The sequence below is a fragment of the Schistocerca gregaria genome, chromosome 2, assembly GCF_023897955.1.
Source record: "Schistocerca gregaria isolate iqSchGreg1 chromosome 2, iqSchGreg1.2, whole genome shotgun sequence".
In the NCBI taxonomy this organism is placed as follows: domain Eukaryota; kingdom Metazoa; phylum Arthropoda; class Insecta; order Orthoptera; family Acrididae; genus Schistocerca; species Schistocerca gregaria.
Genome location: NC_064921.1, coordinates 641,618,349 through 641,638,430, shown reverse-complemented (window position 1 = coordinate 641,638,430; position 20,082 = coordinate 641,618,349). Strand labels below are relative to the sequence as shown.

General features: G+C 37.5%; 1 protein-coding gene across 1 annotated transcript in view; it reads right to left on the bottom strand.

The window, feature by feature from the left end:
* Nucleotides 1–20,082, bottom strand: part of LOC126335913 (Down syndrome cell adhesion molecule-like protein Dscam2) — a 217,596-nt gene that overhangs the window by 93,418 nt on the left and 104,096 nt on the right. Inside the window, exons 11-12 of the mRNA XM_049999387.1 lie at nt 5,074–5,220; nt 524–676 (exon numbers count right to left, since the gene is read on the bottom strand). Of these exons, the coding sequence (XP_049855344.1) occupies nt 524–676; nt 5,074–5,220 (300 nt within the window). The remainder of the gene's footprint in view (nt 1–523; nt 677–5,073; nt 5,221–20,082) is intronic.

The following is a 20,082-nucleotide window of genomic DNA, read 5'->3' as shown; positions in this document are numbered from 1 at the left end:
ACTGAGGAACATATTAATAGAATAAAAAATCTACATCTGTTGCCAGTAATTTCTTATTTATTACACTCTAGTAATAGTAAGAAGTTACTATTGACTGAAGCAGATTTTTTATTCTATTCATACTTTCCATTACCAGCCCCCCCCACAAGCCCTTGTAGTCCAAAGTTCCCAATAAGAAATGTGCTGACACCATTTGCTGATTAAGTCTTTTTGTCTTAGTCATAATGTAAACTAGATTTTGGTTTCGTATGGCGTTATAAAAATTGTCCATAGCAACTTTACAATAAAATAACATATAAAGACAGTACTTACTGAATTAAATAAAGTGAGAAATTGCTGAATAAGTTGTGGAGGAGAATGTATGATATTAAATAAATGACAATTTTGTTTGTGATATTTGTTAATATGAGTGTTACTTGCTCAAATAGAATTGACTCGTAGAAAATACGGAGGTCTCAAACAGTAATTCATTTGCAAAATAGCAATACAAGACAGAATAGTTAAATAGCTGAAAACAATGTACCATCCTCTTGTGTTCGACAGAAAACTGGGTTGCTTGCTGCACCATCTCCTTTTCGAGTGTAGGCTTTCACTTCTATACTATAATTGCAGAAAGGTATGAGGTCCAGCAGTTCAATTTTATTTTCTGATGTTTGTTCTTCCATTGTTTGAAGGTCTGGAAAAAAAGGAACAGAAATGCATGTAAATGATTGTGGAAGACATTGTTTAGGAGTCAAAGTAGAGTAATTTTGTATGTCATTGACCATAAATCTTTTTAAAATAAGTGAAGTTATGTGTCTCCTGTAAGGAATGTGTCCATTACTGCAACTTATGCAGATTCCTGGCAAAATGTCTTCGCCATTAACAGATTCATTCAGCTAAACTTTGGCATTTTAAATAGTGATAAGTAGCATGCATGTAAATTATTTGACTCCACTAATTACCCTAGTGAAAAATGAATGCATGGAAGGTTGCTCTGCTGTTTCGAAGAATCTGTTAAGTCAACAAAAACTGTAAACATGTCCCACTGGTATCAGTGCACATAATGCAGTTAACTGAATTTCAGCAAGGTAATATGGAGGCTGGATGAAAACTTCTAAATAATTGTTCAGAGTCCTGGTTATGAAGTAGCAGCCACATTTCATTGTTGCTACTTGTGATTCAAGGATGACTTACAAGCTTTACATCCTGGTTCCAAACAGCAGTAGTGTACAAATTTACACTTTGATTACTGCATTTAACAAACAGCTGTTGCTTTTTGCATTGATCATAACACAAATTAGAACCAATGCTACAACCAGAACATCAGCTATGTCCATCAATAACTGTGGGTTTAAGTAACCTCTATCTTATGAATACAGGTTAAGAGGTAAAATCAAACAGTGGTTAATCCTGGATGGAATAATGACAGTATTATGGAAAGGATAGATTGCTACTCACAATACAGCAAAGATGCTGAGTTGCAGATAGGCACAATAAAAAGACTGGCCTCATTTTTTATTACAAGCCATACTGTACTGCCTTAATGAAAGTGGTTAAAAAATTGAAACTTTTGTACAGAGAGTTATTAACTAATATCTGGGAAATCTCTGAGGAATGGATACAGGACTTGCAAAGAAGTATATTGTCAGTTCTCTATTTTCTTAGTTACAGATAATTTTTTTGTTGCTACATGTTTGCTTCACTTCTATCCTTTTGTTTCTAATTTCCAGTTTGATTCTGTGGTATTTTTTCTTTTCAAGTATTGTCTTCTGATGGTTAAATGAAATGCTCAAAATGTTTAGCTCTGAAACAAGATCCTAACCGCAATATCATGGATTGTCGAACTCATTCTTATATTCCAGGTGTCTGCTGTATCTGGTGAAGAACGTCAAATTTTGCTGTAGGTCTTGAATACAGTATATCTGCAAATGCTCCCCAAAATAAAAATCTAGTGGATTGAAATCAGCAGATCAAGCAAGCCAAGATGTTTCTGCCCCTTGACCTATCTATATCTTTGGGAAACACTGTTTTAACATTGTCCTTACTTGAAAAGCAAAATGAGGTGGTGTCGTATAGCGTATGAGCCACATGTCCTGACATAAGTGTAGTGAAATTTCTTCATCAAAACATTAGATGTTCCATTAAAAATTAACTGTCCAGTAGAAAATGAAAGGTCCACTTAATCTGTCCCCAATTATGCCTGCCCATATATTGCTAAACTGTTGTTGATGCTTTTTTCCCACAACTACTAAAGCGTTCTCATCTGCCCATACAAGAATGTTGTGAAAATTCTGCACTCCATTCCTGGTAAACTTAGCTTCATCAGTGAACAGCCAGAAAGTGTTGATCCTGAGCACTCTTGTAACACTTTTCACACTATCACATGACTCACATTCTCAGTTTCTGATTTCTCTAGTACTGCTGCCATTATTGTCCTGAGTGTGATAATGTACTCAGTCTTTTAACTTAGGTGTTCTAACACTATTTGCCTTTTTCCAAAAGACTCTGCCTACACAAGACATTGATATATTCTTTGGAAGGTCTTGTTGTTCGGTAAATGTTTATTAAGAAATCTTTCGGACTATAAATGTCTCAATTCAGATGCACCGGAATTTGCAAGTCCATACATCAGATGTGTTTGGAAATAGCTGATTCGGTTCCTGGTGTGGGAAGAATATTCAGTACACACTAAACACTAGCCCAGTAAGAACTGTAGAGTACGCTTCCACTACTGATTGCATTCTCAATACTATAAGAATTTGTTTATTTACTAGTACCATGGCAACTACGAAAAAATATAAGAAATTTTGAATTGATGAACACTTCCCAAAACATACAATATTTGAAATAAAAATATCTACTTTTGCATTTACACTCTGCAAGCAACTGTGAAGTGCATTGCAGACCTTATGTCCCACTGTACCAGTTATTAGGGCTTATTTCCATTCCACTCACATATGGAGTGCAATAAGAATGACAGTTTAAATGCCTCTTTGCGTGTTGTAATTAGTCTAATCTTGTCCTTATGATCCCTATGGGAGTAATATGTATGGGGTAGAAGTATATTACTACAGTCATCGTTTTTGCCACTTCTTGAAACTTTGACTTTCTCAGGATAGTTTCTGTCTATCCTTAAGAATCTGCCAGTTTAATTCTTTCAACATCTCTGAAATATTCTGCGACACTGATCAAACAAACCTATGGCCACAGATGAAGCTGCTGAAGTTACTGTTCTTGCTTCTGTTGCTATGAATCGACATGTAAGCACACGACAGATTGAACATGAGATTGGCATTCCTAAAACCAGTGTACATTACATGTCACTGGTTCCACCCTTACCATGTACACCTACATCGAGAATTGCATGTGAACGATTTCCAGAATCATGAGACGCTCAGTAGCTTGGTACGGACTTTTGTTAAAGTTTCGAGAACATACCTTCACCGAAGAGTCAAGCAGTATATTGCTCCTTCCTACATATATCTTGCGAAGAGACCATGAGGTTAAAACCAGAGAGCTTAGAGCCCACACAGAAGCATACCGATAATCCTTCTTTCCACGAACAATACGAGACTGGAATAGAAGGGCGAACCGATAGAGGTACTCAAGGTACCCTCCGCCACACACCGTAAGGTGGCTTGCAGAGTATGGATGTAGATGTAGATGTTCTGTCAGTGGGCATAGCAGCAAATCCTTGCCATCCCGAACTACTTCTCCAATGTTCTATTTACCGACGAATGTTCCTTCTCAAGCAAAGGACGGGTAAATAGAAGGAACATGCATCATTGGTCCAGCAACAACCTAGGATGGCCTAGACAGGTGGAACATCAGAGTCAATGAAGAGTTAACGTCTGGTGTGGGATGCTTGGTACTACAATTATTGGCCCTTATTTCATCAATGGTAGTCTAAATGGCACAGCATATGCCAACTTCCTCAGATGAATTCTTCCTCCTCTTCTGGATGAACTGCCACTACGAACCAGAATGCTTATGTGGTATTGACATGATGGATGTCCAGCTCATAATGCCTTGCATGCACGTCATGTTCTTAACTGGAGGTATCTTGCCAGATGGATTGGTTAAAAAGGAACAGTTACTTGGCCTGCTAGGTCTCCTGATTTAAATCCTCTGGACTTTTTTCTTTGGGGATTCATTAAAGATGTTGTCTGTTGTGACATTCGAACAACTCCAGAGGACATACAGGAACCTATTGTGTTTGATTGTAATTCTCTTCAGCAGGCAACACTGGAAGCAGTAAATATTTCTTTCATTCAATGAGTGCACCAGTGTATCAGTGACCAGGGTCAACACTTTGAGCACCTTTGAATGTTCTACTCCTGAGCAATGGTGCAGGAGAGTCAAAGTCAATTTTGTGTTATGTTTTTACTTGGTTTTCATTTGTTTTCTGACAACTCCAGCAAGTCGATGAGTTTGTCATCTGGGGCTCAAAGTCAGTGTAGAGTTAAGTAATTAATAATATTGTATTTCAGTGAATGGTACACTGTAATACATTTCTGAATAGATCTTTAGGAGAGGCAATGAATTACTGAATAAAAAGTATAGGGTGCCATTTAAAAAAGTCATACCGCTGTTCATATCTTTGTAAAAAACAAAGCTACAATGAAGGCAATCATGCTGACTGGTGTCCCACTAATGACTAAAGAACATTCGCTTGAAACATTTTGTAATTTGCATATTGAAAAACACTTATTTAAGGTGGTCAAGATAAATGGGACACCCTGTATATGAAGAGCAATAGCGGACCTAAGATTGAGCCTTGAGGAACTCCATATGCTTTGGAGTGTTCTCAGAATTTCACCTCACACCAATATGTAATGTGAGTAACTTGGTGATAAACATTATGGAACTACTATAACTGGGAAGATTTTGTGTGTAAAACTGAATAGGGAAATATCTACTAACAATTCTAATCATGCAAAAGTTGGTCTATCAAGTATTAATAATTTGAACTTATTTTAAAATTAGTATTCAGGTAGCATATACTGCAAAAGTTAAAAAGAAATCAGTGCTTATTACAAAATCATAACTGCAGAAACTAAACTAGGTACATGTTTTAGTGGTGTTACTTACCATCCCAAGTAGACAGTGCACGGTACACTATCCGGTAACCCAAGAGAATCCCATTTATCTCATTGGGGAGTGGTGCTGACCACAAAACTAAAATGCTGTGGGACGTTAATGAAGTACATTGTATGTCAGTTGGAGGTCCTCCTGGAACTGGAAAATTAAAAAGTGTGTAAGTAAATTATTTCAAGTAAACAATTTATTTATAAATTATGGTGAGCTTATTCAATGGCCACGCTACTAAAATTATCTCAAAAGAATTATATAAGCCAGATTCTCTGTAATTTAAAATGCAGATTGTGGGTTTCTGTTCAGCACATTAAAAATATGCTTTAAACTGCCCTATACAAAATGTGAACACACACTGTTTAACAACAGATATTGAAGCCAAGGGTATAGAACTATTAAGTACAGTCCATTAATATCCAGGATGTGTTTTCCGTCAGAATGAACTAAAGGAGAGAACTGTTTTAATTTGAAAGTGGCATAAGAGTAAGGGCCCAGAGTTCTGGAATTCGACCAGAGAAATTCTACAGGTATTACATTTCATTAGGTCCATTGCTAACACAGTGGAACTTCAATTTTACATTCTCTGATGTTATGTTTTTTGCACTTCTACACCATACATTTGTAGCCCTTGTGGAAAACCCATAAGATCAATGCTAAAAATTTCTCAGTTTTACGTATCTTCCTATTAACGTTTACCTTGATTCTAAGTTCTTACTTGACATCTCGCCTGACTTCATCCTGTTTTCTTCGTATTGACATTTGATGTATCTGGACAAGTTATAAGCTGCTCAAAAGACAGATGTTTTGCACCATGGGTGGTAGCAGAATTAAGGAAATATTTTAGACCATTGTGGAGAGGGGAGATGTAAGAGAAGAAATGGTGACATAATCACTGATCTGTGGTGCCAACACAGCTTGCAACAACATTTAGCTTCAGTTCACAATTATGATACAACCACTGCTAAGTTGCAGCGATAATGGAAAAACAAGACAGTCGATGGAAAGTGTTGCGGACAGAGCCAATACGTGATGATGGGATGCTCCCACCACCTTTTCTTGTGGCACTTATAACTCAATTTTATCTTTTTGTATCTATATCCAATGTACTGTATTCAGAAACAATATCAATCATCAATCTTTTAAATTCAAATACTTTGAGTCTTTAGAATATGCTCAGTCATAATTGAGGAAGTGTCGCCCATTTCCAGCTAGTGAACTCTTATTGGTTTGCGACTTGTCAAGTCATCCAACAGTCAGCACAGCCACCATACCACACTAACGCATGTTATATGAGCTCACCTGCTGTATGTTTGAAGAGTGCAAGTGGCCCTTCAGTATGGGACTGCAGGTGGGGGTGAAAACATTTTGTGGAGTGCTGAAAATATACTTTTTGTGCAGATGATGTGCTGTGACAGAGATGTCACACAGAAGTAGAACTAGGGTTTTGCAGTAGCACTTTTTAAAGCCTTTAATGTTCAAATGTGACAGGAAACATTTACAACAACCACATAAATTACTCATGTAAATACTTTGCACCAGGCACACCACACAATGTAGATCATGAAGATTGGCAGTAGTGATAGAGGGCACGAAGAAAGAGTAACACCTGAGCTTTCTTTCAAATTTACATTTTACACAGTGTACAGAAATTCACTAAGCCGACTTCTAGTAAGCATGTAATGCCAATTGGGGAAGTAAATTAATTTTCCACATCTCTGATTCTCTCATCAAGCCTAAAATCACACTTTAATGGTGGTTAGCACATAAAGTGTGGCTCATAAGAAAAGCATTAAACAATAACAGCAATGGTGACTAAAGTACATTGTTAAGCAGATGTCCGGATTTATGCTTATGTTTTAACCACTTAGCTGCTGTGATGTATTTGGTTTAATTCTACATGTTCATCAATTTTTGCTTTTTTCTGGGTGTACACAAAGGATAATCTCTCAAAAATGTATGTTTTGAACATATAATTTGCAGTCGTAGCCTGTTGGAAAACAGCTCAATTACCTTGTATCCAGATACCAGTTTCAATTTTTTGATGAGTTTCTACTGGCTATTACACATTTGTGATTTTTTGAAGAACTGACGAAATACATACCACAAATTATTGTACTCTTGGAGCATATAGAAAACTATCATCTGGTTTGCATCATAGAGACCTTAAATCTCCTTTGCCACACCAGTGTGGGTTCAGTAGACACAGATCCACCAGCGTTAACCTGACCCTGCTGGAAGTGCTCATGCGGCACACTTTCCCACAGAAACAGCTTTTCAGAATGATATTTTTCAACACAGGTAAGGTATGTGGTATTACTTTGGAGCACAATTTTCTTGGATAGATCCATGAATGGGGCTTCTGTAGATGCCTATTTACACTCATACAATTCTTCCTATTGCAGTGTTTATTTACAGCAAAGTGCTCTCTGACAGATTTGAGCAGGAGAATGGTGTCTCTTTAAGTAGTATACACCTATATTCTATTGCCCTAATTATTATTATGACCATGATAAGAAGCCCAGTGCAATGACTACTATTTGTGGAAAATTTTGCAGTTTTTTGTTGCTCTTCCCATCCTACAAAAGCAACTAGTCAGCTGAAATTTACAATTAGGAGGATAGGATGCCCACAGAGAGTGGGTGAATTGATTTTAACACTGTTAGACAGATTTTCCATTTACTTGACTTGCAAAGACTTGGTGCAGTTCTAGATGTCATGTCTGATCTGAAGTTGTCATGCGTTTAACTACAGTCTGTGCCAAGGCTGGTGAGTTTCCAATGCCATCTGGTAGCAATTCTTCATGGTCTGTTATGTGTGCAGATTCATTGCTATTCCAGAACCACTTGTGTACCAAACTGTGTCTTGCTCTCCCATGAAAGCAATTTTCACAAATTGTCCATGAGCAATGACAACAACAGAGGAAAAGAATGACACATATACAAGATAGTTACAATTAAATAGTACAGAGCAGTGATGGAAGTAGATAAAGAAATGAGGGGGAGTGAAAAGAGGGTTCATCAAAGAAAATATAAGAGTGTGTGAAAGCAAACATTAATGAATTGGAGCTTCTTAGAAATCAGAATGAAGTGAGGAAATATTATAGAAAAATAAATATTTCCTGGAAACCCTTCACTACAAAAACTAGCTTGGTAAAGGATGAAACATGGGAAATCATAGGTGAGGTGAAAGAGATTTGTGAAAGATAGCAGTAACATTTTTATAAACTCTTCAACTCCAGAGTGATACTAGTAGCAAAAGATCCCATAGTTGTGCAAGGATGATTTAGATGAAAATCCTGTCCCACTAACTCTTGCAGAAACTGCTTTGAAGAAATAGAAGAACAGTACATTACCAGAAAGTGATAATATTTCTACAGAACTGTTCAAGAAAAGTGACAGGCATTAGAACAGATTTTCCTAAAGCTGGTCATTTCATTATGAGATGGAAAGGAAATGCCTCCACAAGTGAAGAGAAGGTATTATATGCCCTGTGTACAAGAAAGAAGACATGTTGGACTGTGACAACTATCAAGGAATTATGAAATGTGGTTTATGAAGTATTCTCCAACATACTGTCTGACTACCTCCTCCCAACTGTTCAGAGATAATGTGAATTTCTTCCAGGGAAACCAACAGTAGACCATATCTTCAACCTAAGCAAAATTTCAGCAAGGACAGTTGAATTTGCATTTGGAACGCATAACTTATTTTTTATCAACTACCAGTCAGCAAATGACACTGACAGGGAGACACTTGACTGAACTAAGACCTCCTTAAAATTGTGAAGTTTCCTGAGAATAACAAAGAATGAGGTGCTCAGATAGCCTAATGGTATGCAAATCACTCACGATAAGCGGAAAGTCTGGGTTTGAGTCCTGTTCCAGTACAAATTTTCATTGTCGTCATTCGTATTTACAGTTCACGGTTGCCCATATTTGCAACTGCAAATACATGTATTGTAATTTGTAATGGCTGTAGTCATCACAGTGTTTGCTCCTTCAGGTATGCACTCATGCCTGAAGAAACACTGCATCATGTTTCTAAACAACACTGGCACTGCAATATTCGAATGATGTAAGATTCACTAGATATATAAGATAGTGTAAGGCAGGGAAATGCACTGGCAGTCTCATTTTTAATATTGCCTAGGAGAAGATCATGAGGGACGCAAACCTGTAGAGCAGAGGAATTAGCTTGTACAAAGCTGTGCAGATACTCATTTATGCTTATAACATAGCTATAGTTGCAAGAACTCAGAAGGCAATGAAGACGACATTGAGCAGGTCCATAGGAATAAGCGACTGAATACCAACTAACATAAAACAAAATGTATGGCTGGTGGGAGAGCACACAAGAAGAACATGCCTTCCTTAATAACTTTGGGCAATTATACTTTTGAGACAGTTGAGCAGTTTAAATATCTGGGATTTATGGCACCTCTTATGAAATTGAACATAAATTAATAGCAGCCAACAGAGCCTATTTTGCATTAAAAAACTATTTTACTGAAGGCCCTTAATAAGAAAATTAGCATTTAACATCATGTCGACAATGAGTTCATTAGAGATGGAGTAACAAGGAAGGATAGTAGAGGAAAGCCCTTTCAAAGGAACCATCCTAGCATTTGCCATAAGAAATTTAGGTAAATCAAGGAAAACATAAATTTGGATGATTGGACTTAAATCTGAACTGCTGCCCTCCTGAATGTGAGTCCAGTGAGATAACCAGTGCACTACTCTTAACGTGATCACCAAATTAATGATTTATGAAACACTTCTAAGACATGTGCTTACAATAAACCTTGGAAACTTTGTCACAGGCATCAAAAGGTACTGGAATGTTAGGTGTCTTTGAAAGAAAGGCACTTTGAAGAATTGATGGCTCAACCAGTAAAACAGGAAGATGAAGGAGGAAGCAAAGTCATGAGCTGTTTGAAATGAGTGTGGCATGTAGAAGTAACTAAAAGAATATTAGATGTAAAGCCAGGGGGTTGAAGAAGATGAGGTTGCTGATAATCACATGGATAAACTGGGTCATGGAGGATCTGCAAAAAAATGGGATGTACAGGATAAGAAAAATTGTGATAGCTGGTGGATTGTTGTTGGAAAGGCCAAGGTTCTCAATGAACTGAAAAAAGGCCAAGGTTCTCAATGAACTGTAGAGCCACAGAAGGAAGATTAAATTTTTAATGAGCACTGCAGTTAATAAGCTGTATTTACAGATGTGTCTAAGAAGGGGGGACTCTTGGTTGCTCTGTGGTTTCATGATCAGTATTTGTTTACAAAATGAATTACTGTATGTAACACAGAATTACATACAATATTTAGTGCACTAGAGCAGATGGGATGTATTTGCACTGAGAAATTGATCTTAAATCTGCTCAACACAAGCACCCAGCAAACAAATATACTGCCTGACAAAACAATTGAAGTATCCAGAAGAGGAGAAGTAACTGGAATGAAACTTCAAGGATTGAGAGAGTATGTGATATTATTTCAGTGATTACAGCATTGAATCAATTTACAAAGAGCATGACAATATGAACCCATTCATCAGTGTGATGTGGCACCACCAGTGGCCTGGATGCAAGCACTGATTCATGTGGGAAGGGTTTCATTGAGCTATTGCATTCTGTCTTGAAGTGAACTGGCTCATACCTGTTGTAATTTCACATTCATACCCTTGAGACTTTCACTAGGTTGTAGTTGATGTTCAAGCTGGTCCCCTTTGTGTTCTATTGGGGACTGGTCTGAGAATCTTTCTGGGCATATGAGGTCAGCAACATCATACACACAATTCATAGAGACATGTCGTGTGGATGATCATTGCACCATGATACTGTAGCATTGAAGGTAATAGATTAGGAAATAGGACGTCTGTGATGTACTTTTGTGCCATCAGATTTCCTTAATCACTACCAGCCATCACCTGAAGTCATAACCGGTGGCTCCCCACATATTATGTGAGGTCTAACGTCACTGTACCTTTTCAAAACAATGGAAGAATAGAGCCACTGCCCAGGTCAATTCCGTACTTACTGATGAGAGTCATCAAGGATAGCGAAGAACTGTGATTCATTGCTGAACGCAGTATGATGCCATTCATGAGCAGTCCATGCTTCCCAGTCATGCCACCACTCCAAATGCAGCTATTTGTATTGTGATGTTAATGGCAGTCTATGGATGGGATGCTAACTTCTTCGTCCAACTGCTGCTAGTCTCAAATCAATTGTGCAGTGTGAAACAGAATGTTGCAGGGAGTTTGTTAACTGTTCTTGGATGGCCGATACAGATGTGAAGGGTTTATGATGTGCAGACTGTGGTGATCCACCTTCATGGTGGTCGATCAGAACTTTAATGGCAAGTCTGCTGGTCATCACATTCCCACTCAGTCCAACAACAGATCATATGAATCTGGAAACTACATTATTCCACCAGCCAGTGGAGAACCATGATGCAGTTCCTTCAAAACTCTCTGTCAGCTGCTGATAACGTTGTCTCACACGAGTACAGGGCACCTCCGTATCCTACACAATGACTGATCAACATCTGGCACTGTTCACATTCCTTAGATAGCGTATCACACCTGGTAACAACACCACTAAACATGAACAATACTAATGCACTGTGATGGCTGTTCTACTTGTCACAGAGAATTACTACTGCATGTGCTTGTGTCTGTGTATGTGCGGATGGATATGTGTGTGTGTGCGAGTGTACACCTGTCCTTTTTTTCCCCTAAGGGAAGTCTTTCCGCTCCCGGGATTGGAATGACTCCTTACCCTCTCCCTTAAAACCCACATCCTTTCATTTTTCCCTCTCCTTCCCTCTTTCCTGACGAAGCAACTGCCAGTTGCGAAAGCTCATAATTCTGTGTGTGTGTTTGTGTGTTTTGTTCATGTGCCTGTCTGCCGGCGCTTTCCCGCTTGGTAAGTCTTGGAATCTTTGTTTTTAATATATTTTTCCCATGGGGAAGTTTCTTTCTATTTTATTTACTTCATCATTAGTGTACAATGAGATGAACGTGATACAGTTTTTAAGCATTTGTGAAATGTCTTTCTCCCTAACCTGCTAGGAGAAGGTTTTAGTGTGTTACCTGGGTCCATACTGTTTCCTAAGTGTCGCCCAGCCACAATTTCCTGCATTATTTTTAGTTCACTTAAAAATTTATTTTAATATTCAGTTTAACATTGACATTTGCATGTGAGAAGTGACAGGATCACTCAGCTGGTACAGCATTTGCCCAGTAAAGGTGAAGGTTCTGGATTTGAATCCCAATCTGACACTCTGTTTTAATTCTTCAGAGCTTACGAGTATTCCACAGCTGTTTGACATGTGTTACTGTTTTAACCATACTCCAAATTCATTATGCAACCAATGTGGCACCTTGAACATTATACTTCAATAAATTTGTGCAATGTGACCTATCTGGTTTAAAATTAATGTGCTCAGCATTCATGCATTTTGAGCTGGAAATTATTGTACCAAAATTACAAGCACAAAATGGAAATAAGCTGTGATGTTCTACAGTGGACACAGAGCTGTAATAATGCCAATGTCATTCCCTTTGGCAAATTTGAGAGAAGCACTGTCGATTCGCAAGCACAGAGTTTTCTACCTATTCGCACTATGGTGAAGCAATGAGTTGCTGTAGTGCATCTATCTAGTGCTGAGTTTCTGGGAGTGCTCTCTGGGATGCAGCCACTTTAATGTTTATTAGTAAAAGGAGGTAAAGATATTAGATTTTATCTATATCTGGAACATTTGTAAATTGTATATTGTTATTTCTTTTAGGTAACCTCATAGTCTAGGCCGTGAAAGTCTACATTTTAGTATTTCATAGTCAACCTCACAGCCTGTTTGTAGCATAATTAGAATGTCGACCTGCATATATTCTTGAAACTGTTCTGCAATGAATGTTTAAAAGCCATAGAAAAAATGCTGTCAGATTTTGAAATACATTTTGAGAAGTCACTGCTTTCATTGTTATGCAGTAATATTGTTAAGTTATTTGTTCACTTGCGTATTCAGTGTTGAGGAAGTTAAGGCAAAGTGTGCAATTCTATTAAAGGTTCAGAGTCAAAATACATTCTAAGATTACACAGTATTTCTCAGCTTCAGTAAACATCAAGCTGAGTTATTTAGGCTGACAATGAAAATGGCAGAGATGATCAAAGTAAAGAAAAGAGTGAAATGAAATCACGTGTGCTGAAAATGTACCATTCACATGTGTGCCTACTTCTTTAAGTAGTGTTGATTGCGATCTTTCTGACTGTTGGACAATGGAATGGAAAGAATAGTTCTGTAAGAATGAGTGGTTGATAGTAAAAACCAAGAAAGTGGGATGTAGAAGTTGTAAGAAATTTGAGTCATTGGGGCAGTAAATAAGTAAAAAAGAAATGAATATTTTCAAACATTAGTCAACAATTTCAACATTATGCTTTGGAGAACGCAAAACAAACCAGATGACACATCTCAAAAGAAAATCTTTAAACACAAAGAAAGTTCAGCCCATAAAGCTGGTTTGAAAATATTATCTATAGTAAGTGAAAAATCTTTGAATCTGTCTGCGTTAAAGCACTGGGGAATGACAAGTCATTACCACCTAATGTTTTCAGAACTGCCTACAAAGTTTCCAAAAAGGGTCAACTTTTGAATGATTTTGAGTTGGAATTTGATGTTCAGAAATTCCTCATTCCAGGTTGCAATGTGTCAACATATTGAAGCATATGTTGGAGAATTCATAGTCAGGATTATCAAAAATATAAATGAATCACATAGCAAATGCTTGATGGAAGTTCAACATTCAGCCAATTGTCTTCATTGATTATTTATATTCGAACAATGTCACCTGATGTGACAAAATCAACTTTTATATTTTCCTCCATTTGATTGAAATAGAATCCATGATGGATGAACGTGTATTCAATGCTGCAATGAATAATTTAAAAACATGAGATTTACACCAAGAGTTTGAAATGAAAATCTCATTTCTTTTGCCACTCATGATGTGGCAGTTATGTTGGGGAAAAATAGAAAGTTGCAGATGCATTGCTGAAACAAGCTTTTGCACAGGTTTTAAAGTGGCACTGTGGGAACGATAAGCTAGAGCTGTTTGGTGATAAAAGAATTTTTCCTTCAGTAATCAATCATTGTAAATCTTTCCTGCATAAGCTCTACCATCAACCAAAAATGCCTAAGAACTAAGAATACACGCAGAAAAATTTGAAACCCAAATTCTTAAAATTAACAGAGGGGGTTGCCTCTAGTTTTAGAAGAGTCTCAGTAGTTTGGAGAAATTATGGGGCACTAGTTTCATGTCTTCTACAGAAAATCACCAGTATTGATTATATTTTGGTTCTTGGTCTAATGTGTGACATGCCACAGGAGTTACCTGATCTTAGTTTAAAGCTGCAGACCTATGGTGTCAGTTCATACTGCTACCAAAAAAATGAAAACACACCTCAGAGTGTTTGAAGAGAGAAAGGTAAACAGTAGTCCATATTATAATGATGCTTTAAAAGCAAAGGAACAGTATTACAATTAAAGGGGGGTTTCTCATCAGAAAGAAAATGAAAAGAAAAGTACTGCTTGGCCTAGTTCCCATGACTCAACATTATTTTATGAAAGGTTATGCAAGTTAACGAAAGACTGACTTAAGGATGAATATATTTCTCCATGCACTAAAATACTGGATTCTTCTTACTGGCCTGACAATTGTGCAGTAACTTTTGCTGCTGAAGAATAAAATTTAAAAACATATAAAGGTTTAGATTTCCTAAAAGAAAAGTAATCAGAGGTTTCTGAGAGTGTCTAGGAAAAAAAAAGAAAGAAAAAAAAAGAAATGCCCAGCTTCTCTATTGCCTCTGATAAACACAGTTAACTGCCTATTGATATCCACCAGTGAATGCGAGAGAGTATCACTGCACCTGAAGACAGTTACCAACTTGATGTTCATCAAACTAGCAGGACCTGCTTTACAACTGTTCAACCCAACTCTTCATGTGAAGAGCTGGTTTCTGAAAGGAAGACCGCAGGCTACAGACATGAAAAGTAAGGAGTGAAAGTGAGAATATGTCAGTGATATTTTTATGACAGTTTGGAACTTGCTTAAACAACCAGATTAATCAGCAGTGTACCTCTTTTAATCTGAATTCTAGGTATTATACATAAATCTGAATTATTTGTTTACTTTAAGGTATGCCACAAAAGTATTTACAATTTCTCACAGTAATAATTTTTAAACATTTGGTATTTCCTTCTGGTTTCTCAGAATACCACTTAACTTTTTTCCAAAAAAATCACACTGCATCTATCAATTAAGTACAGTGATGGCATTAACTTGTGATACAGAAGATTGAGAATATTTCTGGTTTCTGTTATCAGTTGTCTAGAAATAAGATGACAAATACCTTCTTACAATGGGAATTAACTACTTTTAAATGTGTGTAATAAATAATTGTGGGGAATGCACTGAATGCAATGGTGAATGAATTATTATCCCAAAGTAAGCAGTAATATATAGATTGATGGAGCAGATCCCTTCACGTAAATATACAGAATTAAGTTACCATGTACTACAATTACACAAATTTTATTACCCAGCCAACACACATCTGTGATGAGACTGAAAAAAAAAGAACTATGCAAATAAATTTCTTTTAACATCTGTTGGTAGAAAATTTAGTACCCGTGCCAAAAATGGAAATGGAAGACACAGGTGTATTGATATGTGTAACATCACCTATGTCCACCAACACGCCTGAAATCACAGCCTGGTCACATAAACTTCCATAGTTGGCCAATATAATGATACCTGGTGCAGTTTCTTTCCCCATTTCTTTTATTTGACTTCTCTCCCTATGTAGACTACCACCATTATGACTTTTTACTGTGTGGACAGTGCTACTTCGTCTGAATTTTTGGTTTGCAACATTGCAAGGTTTCATGGAACTTCCATTACTAATCACATGTTTATCAGCTAAGTAGTGCTTTTATACAACTTAATCAAGGACTATGTCATATTAATTTATATTGTGGCTCACATGAATATACCAACAATAACTGTTAACTATTGACTTTGTGGACTAACAGACAATTTTACTTTACTGTTACAAAAATTAATTGTGTTCACTAAACATTGTTGGCCCCAAGTGAAGGTTGTAACACTGGTGACAAAGCAAGCACAGTTTCGATTCACCAAGTGCTACCATAAACATCAGATTTCTCCAACTGTGGCAGCATTGGTTAATCCAACATCAGAACCTGATCATGTTCACCACGACAGAAGTTGCAGGTGCGACCAGTAACCAAGGTATTTCAACCATTTAACACATTCGCTGTGATCACCAGTGCGGGCCGCTAATGCTCTAGGCAGATGCTTGTAAGCACACATGAGCTGAGAGCTGAAAACATACCCCTGCAAAACCTGTATGTTCATGTTGTGTAGGTACATAATATTGACAGCAAATATAATGTCTGTGCAAGAGGTGGAGCTAGATATAGAAATACAAGTACACTTTAGCTGCATGCCAGTCGTGTGATAAATGGTGCATGCTGTCTGATGCTTATAAGTGTTATATGCTTTTATTGCAAACAGTTCTAACAATGCCTCTGATTTTTTGATTTTACTTCAAACTGGAAAGAAAATGCAATTCAAACAAGCTATAAATCTGCTCCATCAGGAGCAGTCTGAAAACACCAAAAGATTTATGAAATGGAGAAAAAGAAACAGGACTCATCAGCAATGTGGTGCTATGGAAACTCTACAACAAATAAGTTTGCAAGGTGTAGAGGTGATGTTTTTATAGCAAACCACAAATAAGTCCACATACTGTACAGAAACCTCATGTTCTGAGCAATCATAGTAAGTACATTTTACTTGGCTATCAAATAAAACAAATACAAACACTTTATAAATCAAACACGAACAGATCTGCCTCTGAAGATACGACATCCCATTCTATTACAGATGTGTAATTGTGCAGCAGTTCAAACAGAATCCAAGTTTGTTTGGACACATTATTGCCCCGTTCTGTATAAATTGTGCATTGCTTTCTCATAACCTGCTTCTTCCCTTTAGTTGCATCCCGCTTTCGAAAGACGTGTGTGTCTAAAATATTTATAACACACACCTTTTGTAATGTCCATTGGTGGAAGTACTCCCTTTATTATTTGTATTCTATAATAATACAATGTCATCTTGTGCCCTGAGAGTATTTATTATATAGGTAATGTGAATTGAACGTTAGCATGTCAACTACATGGAAGAATAGTTCCTTTGGCCAGCATATAGTCTTTTGTTCACACAAATAATACGACAACATCTGGTCCTACCTATCGGTCCCAGACATACAACTATTATATTTGATAACTGGCAGTGGTTTAGAGACTATTTGCTGGCGTACATTCTGCACATGTTCCATTGTATTAGGATATTCTGTGGAAATATAGGATACCTCTCATCTATCCTTCAATTTGCCGATCATTACGCTGTCCAAATATCGTGCAATAGTGTTTCTTTTCCCCAGTTTTGTGCATACCACATCTTTAGGGGTATTTCTACTATTTACCCTTAGTGTCCTGGTGCAATGTGTTTTTGCACTCAACAGGGATTTAGGTAAAGCAAAGCTGTTGTAAAAATTTTCCATGTAAACATGATGACCAACATGCAGCTTCTTTTCCAACAAATGTAATACTATCTTTTCAGCATGCCTTTCTCCCCCCCCCCCCCCCCCCCCCATATCACTATGCATCCCCGTGTACACCACGCATTTATTTATGAAACTGTCTGGATTATTTAGCATGTACAATTTGATGTCATATTTATTCCTTTTGTTCTTTATATATTGTCTAAATGACAGTCATCCCCTCCAAAGAATCATTCATTCATCTAAAGGTATATCCCTACCTGGACAACACACCTGACACATTCTGTTGTTAAACTAATTCAATATAGGGCGTACCTTATATAGTCGATCATCTGGTTTCATGTCTCCTTACTCGGGATTTTTCGTAAAATGCAGTGAGCATAAGATGAGCAAATATCTGTCCCATACTCATCGCTATTTCTCTATTTTTGAACAGTGGGTCTTTCTTCCAGTAGTCTTGTAATCGAGCATGTTTGACAATACCCATATGTAATGAAATACCCAGGAAGACTAGTATTTCTCCTATACTTACAGGTACTAATCCTAGAGCCCTCTTTCACATTTCTGCTTGCAAATACAGGTATATTGCATGCATTACTGTTCATTTCATCAGCTACGAGCTGCAGTATGTTATCTGTAACCAGTAACCTAAAGAAACCCATTGGTATATTGCCAGCAGGATTTATCTGCAAACGTTTTGCTTTTGTAAATGGATGATAATGCATCTCTTGTGGCCCATCATGCCAAGTCACACCTGGTTTGCTTGCTTCTGTGAGTGTGGGTTCTGTATCGCCGATTTCCTTGTCATTGTTGTCCAATTCCGAACTGTTGCGAAACATATTCATTGTTCATTGTTCACTCTTCCTACTCTGTTTTGGGATAGAAGGCCCCATTGTCGGTTGATTCGACACCATTGCTAACAATGCACAGCACAGAAGACTAAAGACGAAAACACACAACTGCAGACAGGAAAACATTACGTGGTATTTCAGTGATTGCTTGTACTAACACGAATGCACAGCTGAATAAACTAAACTGAGTACTCAGCTAGTGAATGTGCTGCTTATATGTGTTACCCACACTGACATGTTGATCACGGAAAAAGCTTATGAGCATCAGCTGCACTGGCTTGTTGATTTCGGAAATGCTTAGAAGCATCACTCGCAGCAAACGTGTTAATAACACTCAAGGAAGTATGCCAAAAAAACACCCTGCTACCATTTCAGACAAATGATATTAAATGTCAATATCACCTAAGGGCCCTTTTGTTGTCTATGAATCCTCAGCTAAATTACTTGATTCATAAGTTAGCTCCTTTGTTACTGTAGTCTGCAATATTCTCTTTATTATGTGATCATTTTTTTCAACAAGAGGCATGTGATAGTGACAAGACTAAAATTCTTACAACATTGCAAGGCAGATGCTATAAGTTATGCATCTTGAGTTGCAGATTTTCAGGTGTGGTATTGAGAATGTAAATTCATATGTGGGTGTTGTAAATCATATGCAGAAAGCTTAATACATATTGTAGTGAATCACATTGCCTCAGATAAGGAGATCCATGCATAAACCTTAAGACAGTCTGATCACTCCCTGGCTGAAGTATTGTGAACTGCACATGCTTTTGAAACTTTTTTAGTAGACTTGGACACTTTGCATTTGACTCCAGAGCCATGGTGGTATAGTTCACCAGGTTTCAGTAAACAAGTTCCATTCAGTAGTAGTGTTCTCCACAGTTGCTGGCTAGTACCAGTCATTGTTTGTGGTGATAAACTTGGTTTCACAGTCTCCCAGACTGTTTTTTCTTGCATTCCAGATGTCAGTGTCATCATCATGAGAACAAAGTGTTATAAGGGCTAACACAGAGGTTACAATGTGGAAGTATGTTGTAGGGCAGAGGGCAGCTGGCAGCAGAGATTCAAATTAATAACATTTCAAGTAGTGGTCAGATGCTAACACCATATAAAATTTTGTCACAGGCAACAGTGCAAGGCGGCCTAGTGATTTTCTTTTCAATTCTCACACACTAGTCTTGGTTATAAACCAGTGTGCGTACTTTAGAGTGTGTGCCCCCTCATTTGGTGAAGTGCAGTCAGAATGGTGGGCATATGGCCACACTGTTTTAGAGGAAACTGACAGTGACTTATAATCAGGTGTTCTGGCCATTATCATTTTTGGTCGTGGCAGATCTATCGGACAAGAATATATTTGGCCCCAATGTGCATATCTCAAGTTGAGATTTTCATTACATTATGAAATGCACTCCTCAACTCATTCAGAACACTCTGTTGCTATGTTTATACATAGAACTCAGTTTGCACAACCATTTAAACCTGGTGTGGGGAAAGTGGTTGATTT